We start from the raw sequence: 19901 nt of genomic DNA, 5'->3' as shown, positions 1-19901 counted from the left end.
CAATCATGTTTATTTAAAAAATTATTTTGGTGTTTGACAGCGGATGATGGTAGACATATTTAATGTAAAGTTATCTATCTAAAGTTATCTATCCACAGGCTGATATGTGCATGATAGGCGCTAGGGATGTCCCGATCCCATTTTTTCACTACCGATACCGATACCGATACCTGGGCTTCAGGTATCTGCGATACCGATACCAATCCGATATTTGTATTTATTGTTTTACTCCTGAATAATAACAAATACTTCCCCAGTATATAGTCCACAACAACAGTTGGCTATTAAAGACTGCCAGCCTTTATTCAAGCAACAAAAACAGTACTCTGCAGTACTCAGTGACCAACTGGTTAAAACAATTTAGACAGCAGCATTCAGCATTGTAGAAAAAAAGAGTTACTGTCTGATTTCTAGTTTTAGTGCCTTCAGGTTTTTATTCTATTTATCTTCTCTTACAAATGGCAAATCAATTATAGGACCCTTTTTAAAAGTGTAGCCTAGTGACGCTGCTGGTGAGACCAGAAATCGAAGGGGTGTCAACAATATCTGGTTTTCTTTTTTTTCAACTCAAGTTTTAAGTACCCAGTCCATATAATAAAAAACAGTTATAATCTGTGGATTGGATTAACTATTCTCGTTTTTCGGAGGCTACCAGTAAGTGATAATGACTTGTAAACATACTCTCGTTTTAGGACGTATTCAAAAGCAAGGACTGTGTGTTCATCTAGTTATGTGTAGTTATGTGTTTTTAGCATGTCCTTGTTCTCTCAGTATGTTGTGATGTTATAAAAACGCAGTTAGACGTTTGTAGCGATGTACCGCTGTTAGCCGCTAGCAGCGTTTGTTGTTGTGGTTTGGTCAGTCACTTTTCTCCTGTCGCATTCCCGTTCGGTGCACCAACATTCAAATACTCGTGTCACCTTGAATTGTTTTCCGATTTCAATGTATGACGCATCATTTGAAAGCTTACCATCTGTAGTTTCAGACTATGTAAATAACCGAAAAGCTACTATAGCAAATGGTTTATGATTTCACCAGCTAGCATCATGACATTGTCAGACTCATTACAAACAGGTAGAACTAGCCAACTTTACTGTTGTCATCACGTGAGTGACACGCCAGATCGGCCACGCAGATCGAAGCCTATTTTTTTTCTGGTGCGATCTGCGATCCAGCATTCAGGACCAATATCGCAGCGATATCCGATATCGATATCGGATCGGGACATCCCTAATACTAATAGGCGCAAATTCCCTCCCCCCCTTGGTGGTATATGACGCTATCTGTATTGCGGCACTTATTATACCAAAACAACTCGCAATCTAATCCGAGCAGTTGTTATTATGTAATATTATCGATGGATGTGCCATTTTTGATGGAGGGCAGTGAGCGGGAGACTCATCAAGGACATGTAGTTCATTAATGCAGTGGACAGCGGCTGTTCCTGTCACATCGGATTTCGTAACGCCATAAAAATATATCTGTGCTGTTATATATATATATAAATTACATGTTATAAGGCTGATCTGCGCATGATAGTGCTGCATTTTGACATATTTAATGTTTCCGCCCGTTGATGGTATATGAAATAGTCAGTCCCAATGGTCCAAAAGTCAAGCGCTTCGTAACACAGACGGGGTGAATTTTATGAATGAAAGTGAAAGTTCTGTCACAAAACGCCGTTACGTATCCTCACACATTTTTAAGTGGGTATACGGAAATCCTTGGCCTTTCCTAGTGGGTATACGGGATAGTCCTGCGTATCACCTAGACTACACCACTGGAGCACAGGTTTCATACAGGTTAGAGCTTATTCTGTCATGGTCTGATAATGAAGCATTGTTCCTTTTTATTTGATGACTTGTTTGATCGATTGATAGCGTTCAAGTTCATTCAAGTTGTGAATGAATCGCGAGCGTCAATGCTTTTCTACGATACTACGTGTAATGTCACTTGGACATAGAATAATAAGACACTTGAGTCTGGGTTCAACAAAGGTATAACCAGTATACTTCTGTTCTCTCGATACCTGTCAGTCACCTACTGGTATATCACGAACTCTCTCTAAGGCGCATGTGCTGTCCTGACTATGAATTAACCCATTCATTACACTACGATGACGTCGTGAAGGGTTGTCCCATTTCCCCCGGGGAACCACTACGGCTATGGCTCCAAAACGAGTGACTCCAAAACGAGCCGAAGTGGTAAAAATGAGAATCGGGATTGGGCCCTAGAGTGTCAATTCTGTTCTCATCTGCTTGCAGAAAGGCATTTGTTACTTGCCTCACCATCAGATACCAGCATACCCGATCAAAGTTGGAACACGCAGAGAAAATGCATGTTGTTGGTTATGCTTTCGTTTTCTCTTGTACTCGAGCATTGTCGAACCAGATAGACCAGCTAGTGAAACTGCTGGCCAAGGAGTCTATCAAACAAACACTGTTGTATCAGTCAATCATCATCTGCTGTTTGGAATGGGATATTTTCCACACATACACACACACACCCTGAGACTACACACACGCACTCTTTTAGATTAGATTAGATTAGATTTAACTCCACCCCACAGAACCACACACATGTGCATACCAGGGAGAACAGAGCTCTGGGCACCAGAGTCAGTACCTCTGGAGTGGTAGGATACCTTATATATGATGCCCTCCAGAACCCTCCAGTCACCAGCTCACATCCGGCTCCCTGCTGGGGTGGGGATTGAACCAGCGATCTACCACAGGCCAGCCTGTCTAACCTCTAGGTCTAGGATAACTGGGCCAGGCGACCTCTAACCTCTAGGCTGCCTGGGCCAGCTGATCTCTAACCTCTAGGCTGCCTGGGCCAGGCGACCTCTAACCTCTAGGCTGCCTGGGCCAGGTGACCTCTAACCTTTAGGCTTCCTGGGCCAGGCGACCTCTAACCTCTAGGCTGCCTGGGCCAGGCGACCTCTAACCTCTAGGCTGCCTGGGCCAGGTGACCTCTAACCTTTAGGCTGCCTGGGCCAGGTGACCTCTAACCTTTAGGCTGCCTGGGCCAGGTGACCTCTAACCTCTAGGCTGCCTGGGCCAGGCGACCTCTAACCTCTAGGCTGCCTGGGCCAGGTGACCTCTAACCTTTAGGCTGCCTGGGCCAGGCGACCTCTAACCTCTAGGCTGCCTGGGCCAGGCGACCTCTAACCTTTAGGCTGCCTGGGCCAGGTGACCTCTAACCTTTAGGCTGCCTGGGCCAGGTGACCTCTAACCTCTAGGCTGCCTGGGCCAGGCGACCTCTAACCTCTAGGCTTCTTGGGCCAGGCGACCTCTAACCTCTAGGCTGCCTGGGCCAGGCGACCAAGGACTAATGTGATGAGGTGTCTCAGGTCCGTGCCTAGCAGCCTACCCATCAGCTCAACCACAGAGGTGACACTGGGTAACTCTGGACCAATAGTGATGCTACAGATCAGCTTTCACCTGCACATAATCCCAGTTCCAGTTGACTAAAACAACTATGGTCAGAGATCATCTTTCCACACGTACACTAAAATCTGGAATGAGATCCCATAATACATTAGAGCAACAACCTCTATTTCATAAAAGGCATATCTATCAACAGGCATATGAACACCATCTGATGGAAGGACACACCTGAAAACCATTACATTACATACCATCTTACTCACTCCCTTACCATACATATACATGATATACCATCTTACTCACTCCCTTACCATACATATACATTACTCTCATTTGTCCTCTCATTCATTCATTCATTCATTCATTCATTTGTATCAGTCAACTATATATGTCAGTCAACTATATATGTATCAGGCTGTAGCTGTTTATTTTCCTGTTGTCTTCCTCCTGTGATTGTTGTCTTGTCTTTTGTCTTTTACTTTTTGCTGTCTGATGTCTGTTATGTGACGTCTGTCTTTTTGTGCTGCAGAAGAGGAACCTGCTCCAAACCAGTTTTAACTGAGTCAGACGGGCCAGTCTAAATGTTACACATTTTTAAAATCTGTAATATTTATTTTAATCTTTTCCTGAATAATAGGGTTCGGGTTAGAAAGAAAGAAAGAAAGAAAGAAAGAAATGTTTTTACAACTATGTTACCATAAGCAAAGACCTGGTGTGTCTGTTTAATAAACACAGTAGCTGTTTCACTATAGACAAAGCAGCTATAAGCTACATGGGGTTGGACTTCAACTGGCTGTGTTACTATTGTTGTTATGTTCAGCACTTGGAGTTGCATTTAATGTTTGACTTGTGGTAGGCTATATAAATAAAGTTTGATTTATTGATCTGTAATTTTCTAAAATTTCATTTTGAGAAGACATAACATTATTTTGAATGCAGTGTTTACTTTTGCAATAATATTTGTGGAGTTTAGGGTTTTGTGTGTGAGTTTTTGGATTTGTGAGAACATTAGCTATGCTTTGACTAAACGTGTTAAAGCGATAGAGGAAAAAGTGTAAAGTTTTTGAATTGAATTGAATTGAATTGGGTGTGGTATTTTCCCATCAAACAGCCCTTCTTCATAGAGAGAACAAATCGGAACAGGTGTAGCAACCTGGTTGCGAGCAGGTGGAGGAAGTAAGAGCTACCGAGAAGTAGGCGTGTCCAAAAAGGGATTTTTCCAAACAGAACTTTTAAATGTGGAACGCTAAAGCAAAAAAAAAAAAAAAGTGCCTTCTAGAGTGACCTTAGGCTAGTTTGGATCCGAAAAGACCTTGGACTGACCTGGACTGACCATGAAGAACCTCCAGATTGGTACTCTTCTCACGGCCGTCGTCTTGGTGACTCTGCTCGGCGCGCATCTTGGGGTTGCGGAGGTCTCCTGCCCCAATGGTTATAAATGCCCTGAGTACACGCTCACTCAAAGCCACAAGGTAAAACATATTTATGTTTATACATATATGTCCCTAAACGGAATTCAGACGAATGTTCATTTAAAACGTGTTTTGTTTGTTGACGAAACAGGACTTTGAGGAGCGTGAATACGCACCGAGTAGATGGATCACCACCGATGTTCCGACCTCCGACGAGTCGGACGTCAGGGCTGGGTTCAACAGACTGACGCGTTACACTGGCGGTTATAATGAAGCAAGTGAGTGTGCGACTCTAAAACTGTATTGCTGTGTGGTGTATAATAACTTAAAGGTAATTACTCTGGTGCTAACAATAATTCCTAGTGCTGCATTCATTTATATTGTTGTTGTTGTTGTTGTTGTTGTTGTTGTTGTTGTTGTTGTTGTTGTTGTTGTTGTTACCTGTCTTATACATTTTTGTTTTCTTTTTCTCTTATTACATGATATTGTTGTTGTTGTTGTTGTTGTTGTTGTTGTTGTTGTTGTTGTTTTGTGAATGTTGCGTCGACGGTGTCCTAGAAATCGGGCAGGCTAGTCTGTAATGAACATAACTTCAAGTCGAGTCAACTTTCATCCAAACTGTTTCCTTCTTATTTGCATACAGTCTGTCGCCTTGACCTCCATTCATGTTCTAAATATCGAAATATTACTTATAGTAACAACAGTAACAACAGGTACATAATATAGTACATAACAGTATAGGAGAATGCCATTGAGAGAAATGTAAATTGTCCATTTAAATAACTTTTGAATCAACTGTTGTTGATTTTTGGGGGGGGATTGACTCGTTTTTGTGGTTTTCTATCCCTCTCAGATAAGCCTGTTCCTGATGATACCTGGCCTGCATTAGTTTCTATCACTGAGGCAGAAGATGGCAAAGAAACAAATGTGTCTGTATCCTTCTATGTGACCTCAGACACAGAGCTCCCAAAGTCCAGCGACCCCTCCATTAGGGAGAAGATCATCCCTGCCGGTACAGTGTATGCAAGGTAAGGAACTAGTAGCCTACTGTCATTAATTAGTGAAACTATGGCTGCGTTCATAAATTCGCTCTGGAAATCTGATCAGCACTCATAGGTGACACATGCCAATGAAAAGGGCTACCTGTAGGCGAAATCATTTTTCTGTTTTTTACATGTGCTTAAACTACAGATTGTAAGCTTTCAAATGATGCATCATACATTGAAATTGGAAACAAATTGAAGACGACATGAGTATTTGAAAGTTGCTACACCTGAAATCACTAAGCAGAGAAAATCCCTTTCAAAGATGTTGTTTTTTCCTCACCTTCACACAGCCAGGTAATGGGCGGTAACAATGTCTGGTTAACCCCGCCCCCAACCACTCAGCTGTCAATATGTCAGTGTTACTCACTGGGTCAGACAGCTACAGTATAGCTAACATTATTACCTAGCAAGGTATTACCTAAGCTAATTAGCCAGCTTATCATTATGGAGGCTTTATGGTTGTTGTAACTATTATTCTTTTAATGAAACAAAAAAGTCTTGAATCAGAATCAGAATTTATTTTACAGTACACAATAATACAAATCTTTGGCTGTGGTTCTTCAACATTAGCTTTGCAGCAAGGTACATAATCACAACAATACCATCATCACAATAATCACAAGTAAATAATGAATGAATGAATGAATGAATGAATGAATGAATGAATGAATGAATGAATGAATGAATGGTCTTTATTGTCATTGATATAGTACAGGTACCAAACAACGAAATTTGGGAGGGGGGGGCTCCCCTGGTGCTAGGAAAAAAATACTAAAAACAAGAAGGGAAAAGAGCTGGTTTACATAAATAAAGGCTATGTACACTATCCACTATACTATACTATACAAATAAAACACTGCTGTACTCTATGCTATGCTATACATATCCTAACATTTCCTATTCTCTGAACCTTATGTACCCGAGGGTTGTCATATTGCACATAGTGTTATTGCACATTCATTTAAAGTGTCGCAGTTTGCAGGTTTGAAATGTACACAGTTGTGTTCCAGTATTACACTTGATTTCAATCTAGTAGCTGTCATCAAATTGTCTAGATTGTCCAGGGCCTAGAACCTAGGTCTTTGCTGTGCTGTGCTGAGCTACTGAGATACTTCTGTCTGGCCAGATCTTGACATCAGTGATTTTCAGCCATAACCACGCCAGGTTCCTTATATCAAAGCTGAAACAGACAAAAATAAACACAGTTAGCTAGCTGTACACGGTATCAACAACACAACACAACACAACAGCATAATGTGCTATGCTAACACAGCTAGCCCAACCCAAGTAACAAAAGACAAACAGTTAACTAACTGTACACAGTAACAACAACACAACTTATAAGAACAGCATAATGTGCTACTAACTATGCGATTGTTTTAGAAAGTCTTTAAAAGGCAATACGACGACACAGAACGTACTAGCTAATAGGGGTGTAACGGATCACGGAAATTCCGTGATCCGTTCGGATCGCCCTCCACGGTTCGGAACGCATGTGTACCGCGGATCAATTGCAAAATGTAAAAAAATAATAAAAAAAAACAATATTAGTTCATATTAGTTAATATCCCTTGTAAATCACAATGTAGAGTTGCCATGAAAAGATAGACGCGACAGTTGCGGCCTTTGTTTTACTCTAAAGCGCAATGATAGGTTGATAATGCGAAAGAAAAAGAATCCGTTGTTTGCTCACTACACGTGAAGCTGGGAATCCACAACAACAAGGCTGCGTTCGTAAATCCGCTCTGGAATCTGATCAGCGTTCAAGGAACGCCTCTTGTCCAATCAAATTACTTGGTCGCTTTATGACGTCGGACCCAGTGTGCGCTCCGGCGCTCTCAAAGCGAATTTACGAACGCGGCCCAGGTGTATCATGGCGAGTGCTAGTAACGTTGTTCGGCGGAGAAGAACTCGAAATGCGTCCCTCGTCATTTAAATCCCATGTATGGGAGCACTTTGGCTTCTCTGTCAACTATGACGGGAGGCACGAAAAAGGTAGCTCGACAACTTCTGATAATGTAGGCATTTTTTTCATACCATGTTCAAAATAAGGGTTCACTTTATTATTTAGTTAAAAGTGGCATAAAACATGTTTATTCATCTGCTTTAAAGAGCCCAGTGATTCACTGCTGCAACCAGGAGCCTCCTCCCTCTCTCCTATCATTTAAATTGAGTGTATTTCATATAATTATTCATATAATTATGTAATGTTTGAGTGTAGAATATGTTATATATATATATATGTATAGATATGTAAGTATATATATATTACCAGTTTTGACATCTTGAATGTTGTTGGTTTTTGTCACATAGTAAAAGTGGTGTTTTTACAGAATTCAAGGAAAAAGCAGTTTTTATAAAAACAAAAATGTTTTGTGTTGATCCGAAAAATGATCCGATCCGTGACTCAAAAACCGTGACCCGGTCCGATCCGTGAGTTAGGTGATCCGTTACACCCCTACTAGCTAATGCTAACGCTAACGCGGCTAGCCCAACACAAACAAAGGACTGTAGGCTATAGGGTTGCCACCCGTCCCTTAAAATACGGAATCGTTCCGTATCTGACAGTTAAAAGATGCGTCCCGTTTTGAACCAATACGGAACGCTGTTTGTTCCGTATTTTCAATCCACCAGCATTGCGTGATTCCTCCAATATATCATACAGAGCAGCCAAGTCTTTTATTTGTGAAATTCCTTTAAATAAAGCTACCGGACACGAGTTTCGTGGCATATTTCTGCACGCGCGTTAACTTGAGTCTGCAATCGAAGCGGGAGGTGCGCGCTGCTGGAAGAACCTGTGTTCACGCGAGCTGCACGTAAGTCTTAGAACGTAGCAAGCAGTGTTGCCAGATTGGGCTACTTTTGGTCACACTGGACGGGTGGATTCGGCAGCTTTTAGACTGGTTGGGCTGGAAATGGTCAATTCCGTCTGGCAACCCTGGTAGCAAAATATGTGCATGTATACGTATCTGGTAGCCTGGTACTTTCAAATCGCAAGTTGTTTCATCCTCTGTTCTCTTTTTCGGGGTGATGGAGGAGAGATTGGCAGTGAAATATCCATGATGGGACTTTGCTCATCATCCTCCGTCCTCACACTCATGTTTTTCCCCCTCCATTAATCTTCTGTTATTCAACACGAGTGTGAAAACGGATTGTATCCTTTATCTCAAAGACACTATGGCATACCGTTTCTAAAATTCACTTAATATTCACTTAATTTGGGTGAGATGATAGGCCTACTTTGCAACTTTACAGTTTTGGTAACTGTTTTTTGTTTCTCTACTGTAACATAATATAACATTGTTATTATTATTATTGTTAAATACAATGTACAATACAAATACAACAATTGGGGGTCCCTCCCCCCAAAAAATCTGGTATGTCCTGTATAACATGATAGCCATCTATGAGCAATGCACTGACACTTTAAATGAATGTGCAATAACACTATGTGCAATATGACAACCCTAGTCGTCTTATCTGTACAGTATAGTATAGTGGATAGTGTACATAGCCTTTATTTATGTAAACCAGCTCCTTTCCCTTCTTGTTTTTTTTAGTTCTTTTTTTCTTTCCTAGCACCAGGGGAGTCACCCCTCCCAAATTTCGTTGTTTGGTACCTGTACTATAGCAATGACAATAAAGACCATTCATTCATTCATTCATTCATTCATAAGATGATGACCAAGGGTCTTTCTGCTGCTGACCAAGGGGCTGAGTCCTGTTGATGGGGCCCAATTTTCTTTTAGACTCTGTAGGCTACTGTATTTGTTTATTAAGACTTACATAAAATGATATATTGTCTGAATTTGTCTTGTTTTATCAAATGTTACAATAATTTTTATTTCTTGTGCTGGTTTATTATGAACAACATGTAAAATTGCAGGAAACTAGCACAAATAATTGTGTGGGAGAGAGGGGCCGCCGCTGCCAAAACGTGCACAGTTTTGGGTCGCTCCACCGCCAAAAAATCTCACTCCAAACTTTTGGTGAAACTTGGCAGCCCTTAAGGCTTTATTGAAACGATGTTTAACTTATGATTTACTAGCACTGGCGCCCCCACCCCACCCTTGGGCCCGTGGTGGTCGTGGTCCCGAGGAGCGGGGCCCCTACTGCGAGGGGTGTCCCTTATTTCTCTGACTGAAAGGTGGCAACCCTAGTAGGCTACGGTACTTACATGTGTTGATCCCGTGAAATCCGTATGTTGTCCTAGTAAAGTTTCATTTCTTGGGGACTTTCTTTGTGCCTTCAGTCATTACTGAACAATTGATGAGCTAAGCCGTGTTCGTCGATGTACAAACTCGAAATACATTGTCAATGAAAACATTGAAACAGGGCTTCCTTTGTCCCTCCCCCGAGAGCTCAACAGCCAATCACACCCAAGTGTGATGCTCGTGTTATTTTGAGCTTCAAGCAGGACAAACAAGCCTATTTTGTTGCTAGATTACACTTATTTAATTAACGTAAAACTGTTCGGAAAAATAACGAGTTGGTACTTCACATCTTCGAGTTGAATGTTAGCTAAAAAAACGAAAATCTGAGTTTTATGTCAGAAATACTTTCAAGACGAATTTCACGTCTTTCTCATTTCCGAGAGGTGGCTGATTACATCAAATTGTGACACAGGATGTCTCTTGTCCAATCAAATGACTTGGTCCCTTTATGACATCGAAGCCAGTGTGCGCTCCGGCACTCTCAGAGCGAATTGATGAACGCACCCATTATAAAACATAGTAAAACATAGAAACATAGTGAAAACTGATATTAAGCACAAACATTTGCATGTGAAAATTGGGGCACCAATGGATTTTTAAATATATATAATATATACGTATATGTTACGGTACATGTGGGAATACGGTACATGGGGGGAAAACTAGGGTTAGGGTTAGGTGCTAGGGTGCTACGGTTAGGGTTAGGGTTAGGGTTAGGGGTAGGGTTAGGGTTAGGGTTAGGATTAGGGTTAGGGTTAGACATGCCAGCATGTACCAAGTCGACGTAGCACCTAACCCTAACCCTAGTTTTCCCACATGTACCGTATTCCCACATGTACCGTAACATATACTATATATTTTGTGTCTCGGGCTAGGGGACTGCTTGGCCCAGGGGCCATTGGCAGTCATAATGCTAGAAGATTATTATAATTATTATTTAATTTAAAAAATATATACAATAGAGAAACTGAACATATTATATAATAACAATGGCTTTACATCGACACTTTCTTGACGGGTGTGCTACAATTTTCCATGTATATTTTGTGTCTCTTTCTCTCAGGAATTTCAGAGGTTTTCCATCCTCTTCTGCCGGGCATGACAACGTGAAGCTGCTGCGGGATTCGTTGGAGCGTGATGGGTTGACCTTTGACTCCCACAGCTTCGCCGGGGCAGCCTACGACGGTCCTTGGAAACTGTTCTTCCGTCACAACGAGGTCTTGTTGCATGCCGCCGCAGAATGAGAGATGTGACCTGACAACCGCCTCTAAACGCTAACTACTGCATTACTGGGCCTTTCAGAGTCTAGTTACTGCATTACTGTGCTAGCTCAAATACTAACTACTGCATTACTGGGCCTTTCAGAGTCTAGTTACTGCATTACTGGGCCTTTCAGAGTCTAGTTACTGCATTACTGTGCTAGCTCAAACAAAATCATACAATAATAGAATCAAGTAAAATAAGTAAGGTCATTCATTTAAAAAGTAGAATAAGGTGATGTGACCACAAGTAGTGTGATGACTCTCGCCACACACGCACGCACACACGCACACACGCACGCACGCACGCATGCACACACACACACACACACACACGCACACACACACACACACACACACACACACACACTACTTGGAGTAAAGAGCAGGAGTGAAACGTCTTGCTTGCTATGATCTGAAGTCCCTGTGTGACTTTGGTCCCCCTGCAACTTGTGTCAACTTCACATCACTGAATCTGCCTGTAGCCTGTAGGTGCTCTGTTAGGATTGTGATCTATCAACCGTTTAGTTGTGATTATTTTAGAATAATGTATGTGGGCTAAATATTCTTCCCCACAAGTCAAAGTTGCACAGCATGGGTATGTAGCATTCTATATTGTTCTCTTTCGAGTTACATGTTTTATTCTACTGCCAAGTCTATCTTGTAAAACATGCATTTTGAACAATTTGTTTTCACCATTCTCCTGTATAAATCATGTTTAGATTTAAAACACACATGATCAAGTCGACAGATGGAAACAGTTGCTTAACCTGATTTGAAGAATGCTGTTCATCAACATCCCAACATCTAGCCAGATTCTCTGAATGTCATCCCTGTTATCCTTGGGGATCAGCTAAGAAAAACAAACAATAAGTTCCTATATTATATTTAACATTTTTACATTTTTGGCATTTAGCAGACGCCTTTATCCAAAGCCACTTACAGCAAACACATTTGTCTAAGTAAGTGAATCATCTATCCATCAGTCATCGCAAGAAAGGTAATCTCTGTTCGGACCATTTTTTGTTTTGTTAATATAGATTAGAGAAACTTATATTACATATTATATAATAACAATGGCTTTACATAGACACTTTCTTCACGGGTATACTACAAATAATTGTACATGTATCTTAAAAGGTAAATCAATAAATACATCAATATACAGTACTTGGCTTTTTTTGTAAAAAAAAAAAAAAAAATGTTTTATTGAAGATCATGATGTTATTGTACTTAATGTATAATTTTCTCAAATGCCTAACGTTTTATGCTATGTTGTTCTACCTCAGTAAGAGACAGATTGATGACTGTGGATCACGGCATCAGAATAATGTTGCCTTATGTCAAAAAGTTGCGATAGCAGGTGCATTTCACATTTCTGTGCTGGTCTCTGTAACCTGTTTGGTTTAGTTTGGCTGTAGAACCAGTAATGATATGTTTGGTTTTACCTTTTATTTATGAACATTTTCCACATTAGGAACAAGAAACCATACAGGCTGGTTTGGCTTGTTCATGACAGAAGATAAAGGAATGCTGAAGCCTTGCTGATCTTACTCACAGATTATTACTTCCTTACCCTGAAGATTTCAGTGTGTGAGGCATCTCTCTTCAAAGAGTGTTGCGCTTCCTGATGAAACGCACCACGGTTTTTGGCCCATCCCACCTGATCACCTCAGATTCCTAACTGGCATGACTCACTCCTCACCTGTCGACTAATAATAATAATAATAATAATAATAGCTTAGATTTATATAGCGCCTTTCTCAAACCCAAGGACGCTTAACAGAATTCATAGACAGACAGTCAGACAGACAGAACAGAAAAACAAAGCAAAAAAACAAAGACAATGAGAGTGACAAAACTAGACTAGGGGCCAAAGGCCTTGGAGAACAGGTGGGTTTTGAGGGCTGATTTGAAAGTGTCCAGGGTCGGGGCATTGCGGATCACTGTGGGGAGAGAGTTCCAGAGGGCGGGAGCTGCTACACTGAAAGCTCTGCCCCTGAAGGTCCGTAGGTTGGTGCGGGGGGTGGAGAGTAGGTACATGCCTCGGGATTTGTAGGTGAGGAGGAGGATTTTGTAGGTGATGCGGGACTTGACCGGAAGCCAGTGGAGGTGAATGAGGGTGGGGGTGATGTGCTGCCAGGGCTTGGTGTGGGTGAGGACCCTGGCAGCTGAGTTCTGGACACACTGGAGCCTGTCCAGGGCTTTAATGGACTGTCAAACCATTTATATACAGTATATATACGTATATATTATTTATTTATTTTCAAATTTTTGGCATTTAGCAGACGCCTTATTCCAAAGCGACTTACAATCAATACATTTGACTAAGCAAGTGGATCATCAATCCACCAGTCGTAGCAGGAAGAGTAATCTAGCTCAAGCCAGGGGCCATTGGCAGTCGTCGTGATAGAAGAAGAAAGATTTTGTTTTTAGACACTGGAGAAACAGTACAAGGTAGAAATAGAAGTAGAAATCTTAGGAGACACCGTATAGGGGGAAGCAGGTGTCTCAGGAGACACAGTGCTGGGGGGCAGTAGAAGTCTCAGGAGGAGCAGCTAAGGTGTAGCCTGAATAGGTTGGGTCGCCAGTCGCCGGTGGAAGATGGGGAGTGACTCTGCAGTTCTGACAGCTGTGGGAATCTCATTCCACCAGCGGGGAGCCAGGGTAGTGAAGAGACATGGCTGACATGATTCACTCCTCACCTGTCGACTTTCATATCTGACATGATTAACTCACCTGTCGACTGTCATACCTGACATGTCATGAGTGTTCAGGTGAATCATGTCTGGGTGACACCCATCCCTGCTCTACCAACTGAGCCACAGAGGACCAGGACAGTGGTCCTGCAGTCGTAGATGAGGTGAGTGCCCTTAGACAATTCAAAGTGTATTGACTGACTAGAAGTGCCATATGAAAAGTCAATCAATTCAATCAAATACACAATAAACATTTTAAAGGATTTCACCTGTCATATAATTAGTCCAATACCAGTGAATCCGTTTCCAATCAGTTACACATGTATACATTAAGTTACACATGATACAATTGGTAGATTTACAAATAAATACACTGTGCGTGTTTGTGTGTGTGTGTGTATGTGTGTGAGTGTGTGTGCGTGCGGCTGATGGCTAAGATAGCATCTTTAATTATTGTGGCCTTCCAGAGACAGTAATGACACTGTTCTTAACCCCTTACCATTCCTGTAGAATTAGCCTAAAACGCCTATCCAATGTATATCCAAAGTCAATTGAAAGCTGTTCTTGAAACATTTGGTGTAAATGCATGGGGTTGGTCTCCTTTTGAACGTAACACTCAATATCGATCAGTGGTCAACTATAAGGCTTCATTGGTGAGTTTTGTCAAATATATCAATATATCAAGTGTGTTGGTGGTCTGACAGCGACGTCGATTGTGCCTGCTGTTGTGATTGTATCTTGAGACAGATTATTTGGCTCGAAGTGAGAGGATGTAACGCATGACTACCTATGTAAACATAGGAACATAGGAAGCATGCAGGGCAAGACTACCTATGTAAACATAGGAACATAGGAAGCATGCAGGGCAAGACAATTAGCATATGGCGCTAGGGCCTGCTGGCGGGCCGTCGGATGGTTAACAAGCTATGGAACTTCAAGATCTTCATGAAAGTCTTTATTGTCTCGACATTTCTAGGAAAACAGTTAAAAGCAGACAAACACCATCGTGTCCAGCAGGTATATTATACTAAATGAATACACTGTACAGTTAATGACGGAAGAAGACAAACATTGCACTTCAGAGAACAGGTGTAGTACTATATCAGAGCATCTTGAGTAAATATCCCAGAAGATTCTCTCTGGAAGTAATGGAATGTGAGGCTGTTAACAATCTACAGCAAATGAGATGCAAATGAGATATCCCCGAATTTCCCTACGGGCTACAGTGGTCCACAGGGGACACTGTGTTCTCACTGTTGACTACATTGGTGTGAGAAGTGGGATGGCAACCGCTGACCACAGGAGAGTCGTCTCCACACAAGGGACTTCAACCAGGAAGTGTAGCGTGAGGGCGTGCTCTCTCAATCGGGGGGGGGGCATCGTACCTAGGTAGGACTGTTCTGACCTCCTCCAACTGGACCAGGGGAGTATTCCATCAACGTTGCTAGATTCGTGAGATTTAAGTCTCATGAGATTTAACAGAATAAGCCTGGATTTTACTTTAGCAACGTTGATGGAATACCCTTCTGGCCTATGAGCTAAGGGATCCTGGGTTGAGGGTCAGGGTCAGGGTCAGGGTCAGGGTCAGGGTCAGGGTCAGGGTTAGGGTCAGGGTCAGGGTTAGGGTTAGGGTTAGGTGTGGGGTGCTCCTGGTCAAGTACCTACCGACAGTGGTCCGAGGAGGGACAAACCACAAACCGGCGACAGGGTGTTGCTAGGGTGACAGGGTGTTGGGCGCCCAAGGCTCATCGATGTGCAAGCATATTAGGCATAATACCAACAGCATATTAGACATAATACCAACAGCATATTAGGCATAATACCAACAGCATGTTAGGCATAATACCAACAGCATATTAGGCATAATACCAACAGCATATTAGGCATAATACCAACAGCATATTAGGCATAATACCAACAGCATATTAGACATAATACCAACAGCATATTAGGCATAATACCAACAGCATGTTAGGCATAATACCAACAGCATATTAGGCATAATACCAACAGCATGTTAGGCATAATACCAACAGCATATTAGGCATAATACCAACAGCATATTAGGCATAATACCAACAGCATATTAGACATAATACCAACAGCATGTTAGGCATAATACCAACAGCATATTAGGCATAATACCAACAGCATGTTAGGCATAATACCAACAGCATATTAGGCATAATACCTACAGCATATTAGGCATAATACCAACAGCATATTAGGCATAATACCAACAGCATATTAGGCATAATACCAACAGCATATTAGGCATAATACCAACAGCATATTAGGCATAATACCAACAGCATATTAGGCATAATACCTACAGCATATTAGGCATAATACCAACAGCATGTTAGACATAATACCAACAGCATATTAGGCATAATACCAACAGCATGTTAGACATAATACCAACAGCATATTAGGTATAATATCAACAGTACCCTCATGAGAGATGTGTCCTCTTATGTTATGTCCTCTTAGATGTGTATGGACAGAGGAGGTCGTTGCTTGTGACGGAATTGTATGAAACCGTAAAATGGCAGCCAGCATGAAAGGCAAATGATTTCAGTCTGTGGTCTTCTCTTCTTCTGCACCGGCGCAGCAGTATTTCTGGGCGTGGCCACAGCGCCACCGACTGGAGTGTTAGCAGTGGTGCTACTTTATAAAAGTGTTCCCCCGGCCCTCCGCCACGGCCTCAGGCGACCTGGAGATAGTTCTCAGCGACCTCCAGGATGTACAGGTTACAGAGTCCTGACTGATCGTCACTCTGTCGCGTCTCCATGACGACCATCCTGCAGGGTGAAACAGACTAGTATTTACTCACCCATAAGTGTGCGTGCGCGTGTGTATGTGCGTGTGTGATATTTTGGGGTTTCTTTGAATGTAATACTTAACTGTGAGCTCAAATAAGTTTAGCGTGTGTGTGTGTGTATGAGGGTGTGTGAGCGACACGCCTACCTGTCTGTTCCCACCAGACGGAAAGTCTTCTTGAGGTCGTTGGTCTCCTCTAAGACGTCTGAGAAACCCTCGCCCCTCCTCTGCCAACCGTGACGCCACACCGCCAAGAGAGTCTCATCAAAATACACTGAAGAGGGTGAGAGAGAGAGAGAGAGAGAGAGGGAGGGGGTGAGGGTGAGAGAGAGAGAGAGAGAGGGGGGGTGAGAGAGAGAGCGATAGTGTGAGAGGGGGGGTGAGAGACAAAGAGAGGGTGAGAAAGAGAGGGAGAGAGAGAGCGGGTGAGATGGAGAGAGGGTGAGATGGAGAGAGAGTGGGTGAGAGGGAGAGAGTGGGTGAGAGAAAGAAAGAGAGAGTGGGTGAGAGAGAGAGAGAGAGAGAGTGAGAGAGAGAGAGAATGAGAGAGAGGGTAAGTAAACCAGCCATTATGTCTACTGTCAATTATTATAGCAGCTACATACTACTGTCATTGTATATCTATCACTGAATGGCTGTATGCCACGGACGTGACCAATGAAATGTGATTCGACTTGACTTGATAGAAAGACAGAAAGACAGAAAGAAACAGAACCGAAAGAAAGAGACAGAAAGAAAGAAAGAGAGCAGAGATGGAGAGTCGGTGGTCGAAAAAGGCCGGAAAGAATGTCATTGAAAGGAGGACCAGGAGTCAGGCGCTGCTCATGTCCCCCGTCCCCATCTCACCTACTGCCTCCACGTCGAAAGTGAACGTGGTCTCAGCCTGCAGCAGACAGTGGCTCCCCTGCGCCCCCTCCAGGCCTACTATGTGTACTGCATCTGTTGGGGGAGGTTAGATCATCTTCCAGTCAGCGCATCATACAACTAAAGACGCACACAGAAAATAGCCGAAACCTTCCATTTTACCTTCCTTCCATTTTCCCTCATGATGTCAGTAAAAAGATGATAGCATCACGGCAGGTCATGTTGTGAATGAATCCACACAATTAAAACCATCCCAAAAGATGACATCCGATGAGGATGTTGAAATGGGGTGCTAGCAAAGTATTTGGTTGACAGGTGGTAGCTTGCGCTAAATCGACAGCAATGAGATAATTCGGTGGCGATGCGGTAGATGGCGACCTATCCTTCTCCGGATATCCGGGGTTATTCAGAAAACATTCAGGGTTCGAGCCCCGCATGCCCAGGCCTAACAACACCAGGCTAAATATTTCCTAAACATTTTAATATCAGCTACATAACTCACATACATACTGGACATGACAATCATATCATCTGTGAACAGTAAACATACTCTCAATCAGCACCAGCAGAGTGTGATGGTCCAGCTGGGTGACCTGGATTGAGTCAGGACAGCGTTTCTCTGAAACACACACACACACACACACACACACACACACACACACACACACACACACACACAGACACACACACACACACACACACACACACACACACAAACACACGTACACATTAGTCAGACAAGTACTATTTGATTTGAACTGTATGTTTGTACCAATAACTCACTAACTGAACACCCACCACCTGCCAAGTGTTCTATGTGGTGGTTACCTAGCAACAACATTTACATTTACATTTGTGGCATTTAGCAGACACCTTATTCCACAGCGACTTATAATCAATACATTTGGTCAAGTAAGTGAATTATAAATCCACTAGTTCTAGTAGGAAAAGTAATTTAGTTCAGGCCAGCTGCCATTGGCAGTTGTCGTGCTAGAATTATTTTTATTTAAATGTTATTATTATTTATTTTTGAAATAGTAGACACTGGATAAACAGTACAAGGGGGTAGTAGAAATCTCAGGAGAAACAGTAGGGGGGGAAGCAGGCGTCTCAGGAGACACCATCCAACAATACTTCCAACAATACACATTTTTGGTGAATAAATCCACCCTTGGCACCCCATAGAAAGTCGACAATTTGGCCGACTTAATTCCCCCTCGTCACTGAATAAGGTGAGGTGTTGAGTCCATACCTAAACCGGAGTTAGTAAACCAGGAAGTGTTGGAGTTCAGGTTGATGTTGTCCAGGCGAACAGGCTGCTCAGGGCTCTGCCCCCTCGACACCCCGATACACACCAGGGGATACTCCTGCTGGGGGGCCACCACCATCTCAAACACACGCAGCAGGCTGGGCAGGGGGAAGTCAAAATGCTAACGGACACAGAGACAGAGACACAGAGAGACAGAGAGAGACAGAGAGACAGAGACACAGAGAGACACAGAGAGACAGAGAGACAGAGACACAGAGAGACAGAGAGACAGAGACACAGAGAGACAGAGACACAGAGAGACAGAGACACAGTGAGACAGACAGACAGAGAGACAGAGACACAGAGAGACAGAGACACAGAGAGACAGAGACACAGAGAGACAGAGAGACAGAGACACAGAGAGACAGAGATGCCGACAGAGACACAGACAGAGACACAGACAGAGACACAGAGACAGAGACAGAGACACAGAGACAGTTAGAGGCTGAACTCCCAACAGAACTCTCCTGACCCCAAGTCAAAACAAGTCCTCGATTATGTTGGTGATGGGCTAGATTAGAACAACTGTTGCAAGAGCAACTGTGTGCAACTCTGTGGAACCCCAGCCCTGGAGTTGAAAACGGCCACTCTAGATTTGTACATTTATGGCATTTAGCAGATGCCTTTATCGAAAGCGATTCACGCCTTAGAAGAAGGAACAATTATTATATTTTTATTTTTAAATGTATAGTAGATAAACTGTACAGGGGGGTAGAGGGGATGAGGAGATCTTTAGGAGGGGCAGTTAAGATGTAGCCTGAAGAGATTTAGGATTTTTTTTTTTTTTTTAAACTTACATTTAGCAGACACCTTTATCCAAAGCGACTTACAACAAATACATTTGTCTAAGTAAGTGAACCATCATCTATCCATCAATCATAACAAG

General features: G+C 42.6%; 1 protein-coding gene across 1 annotated transcript in view; it reads right to left on the bottom strand.

Moving 5' to 3' along the window:
- Positions 1 to 16726: 16726 nt before the first annotated feature.
- map4k1 (mitogen-activated protein kinase kinase kinase kinase 1) overlaps positions 16727 to 19901 on the bottom strand; it is a gene marked incomplete at both ends in the record, with an annotated part of 33101 nt that continues 29926 nt past the window's right edge. Inside the window, 5 exons of the mRNA XM_080531641.1 lie at positions 16727 to 16823; positions 16990 to 17116; positions 17689 to 17781; positions 18257 to 18325; positions 18959 to 19136. Of these exons, the coding sequence (XP_080387767.1) occupies positions 16727 to 16823; positions 16990 to 17116; positions 17689 to 17781; positions 18257 to 18325; positions 18959 to 19136 (564 nt within the window). The remainder of the gene's footprint in view (positions 16824 to 16989; positions 17117 to 17688; positions 17782 to 18256; positions 18326 to 18958; positions 19137 to 19901) is intronic.

This window comes from Nansenia antarctica, assembly GCF_963989245.1.
Source record: "Nansenia antarctica genome assembly, chromosome: 5".
Classification (NCBI taxonomy): Eukaryota; Metazoa; Chordata; class Actinopteri; order Argentiniformes; family Microstomatidae; genus Nansenia; species Nansenia antarctica.
Note: the sequence above shows the minus strand (reverse complement) of the source record. Positions and strands in the feature narration are given on the sequence as shown.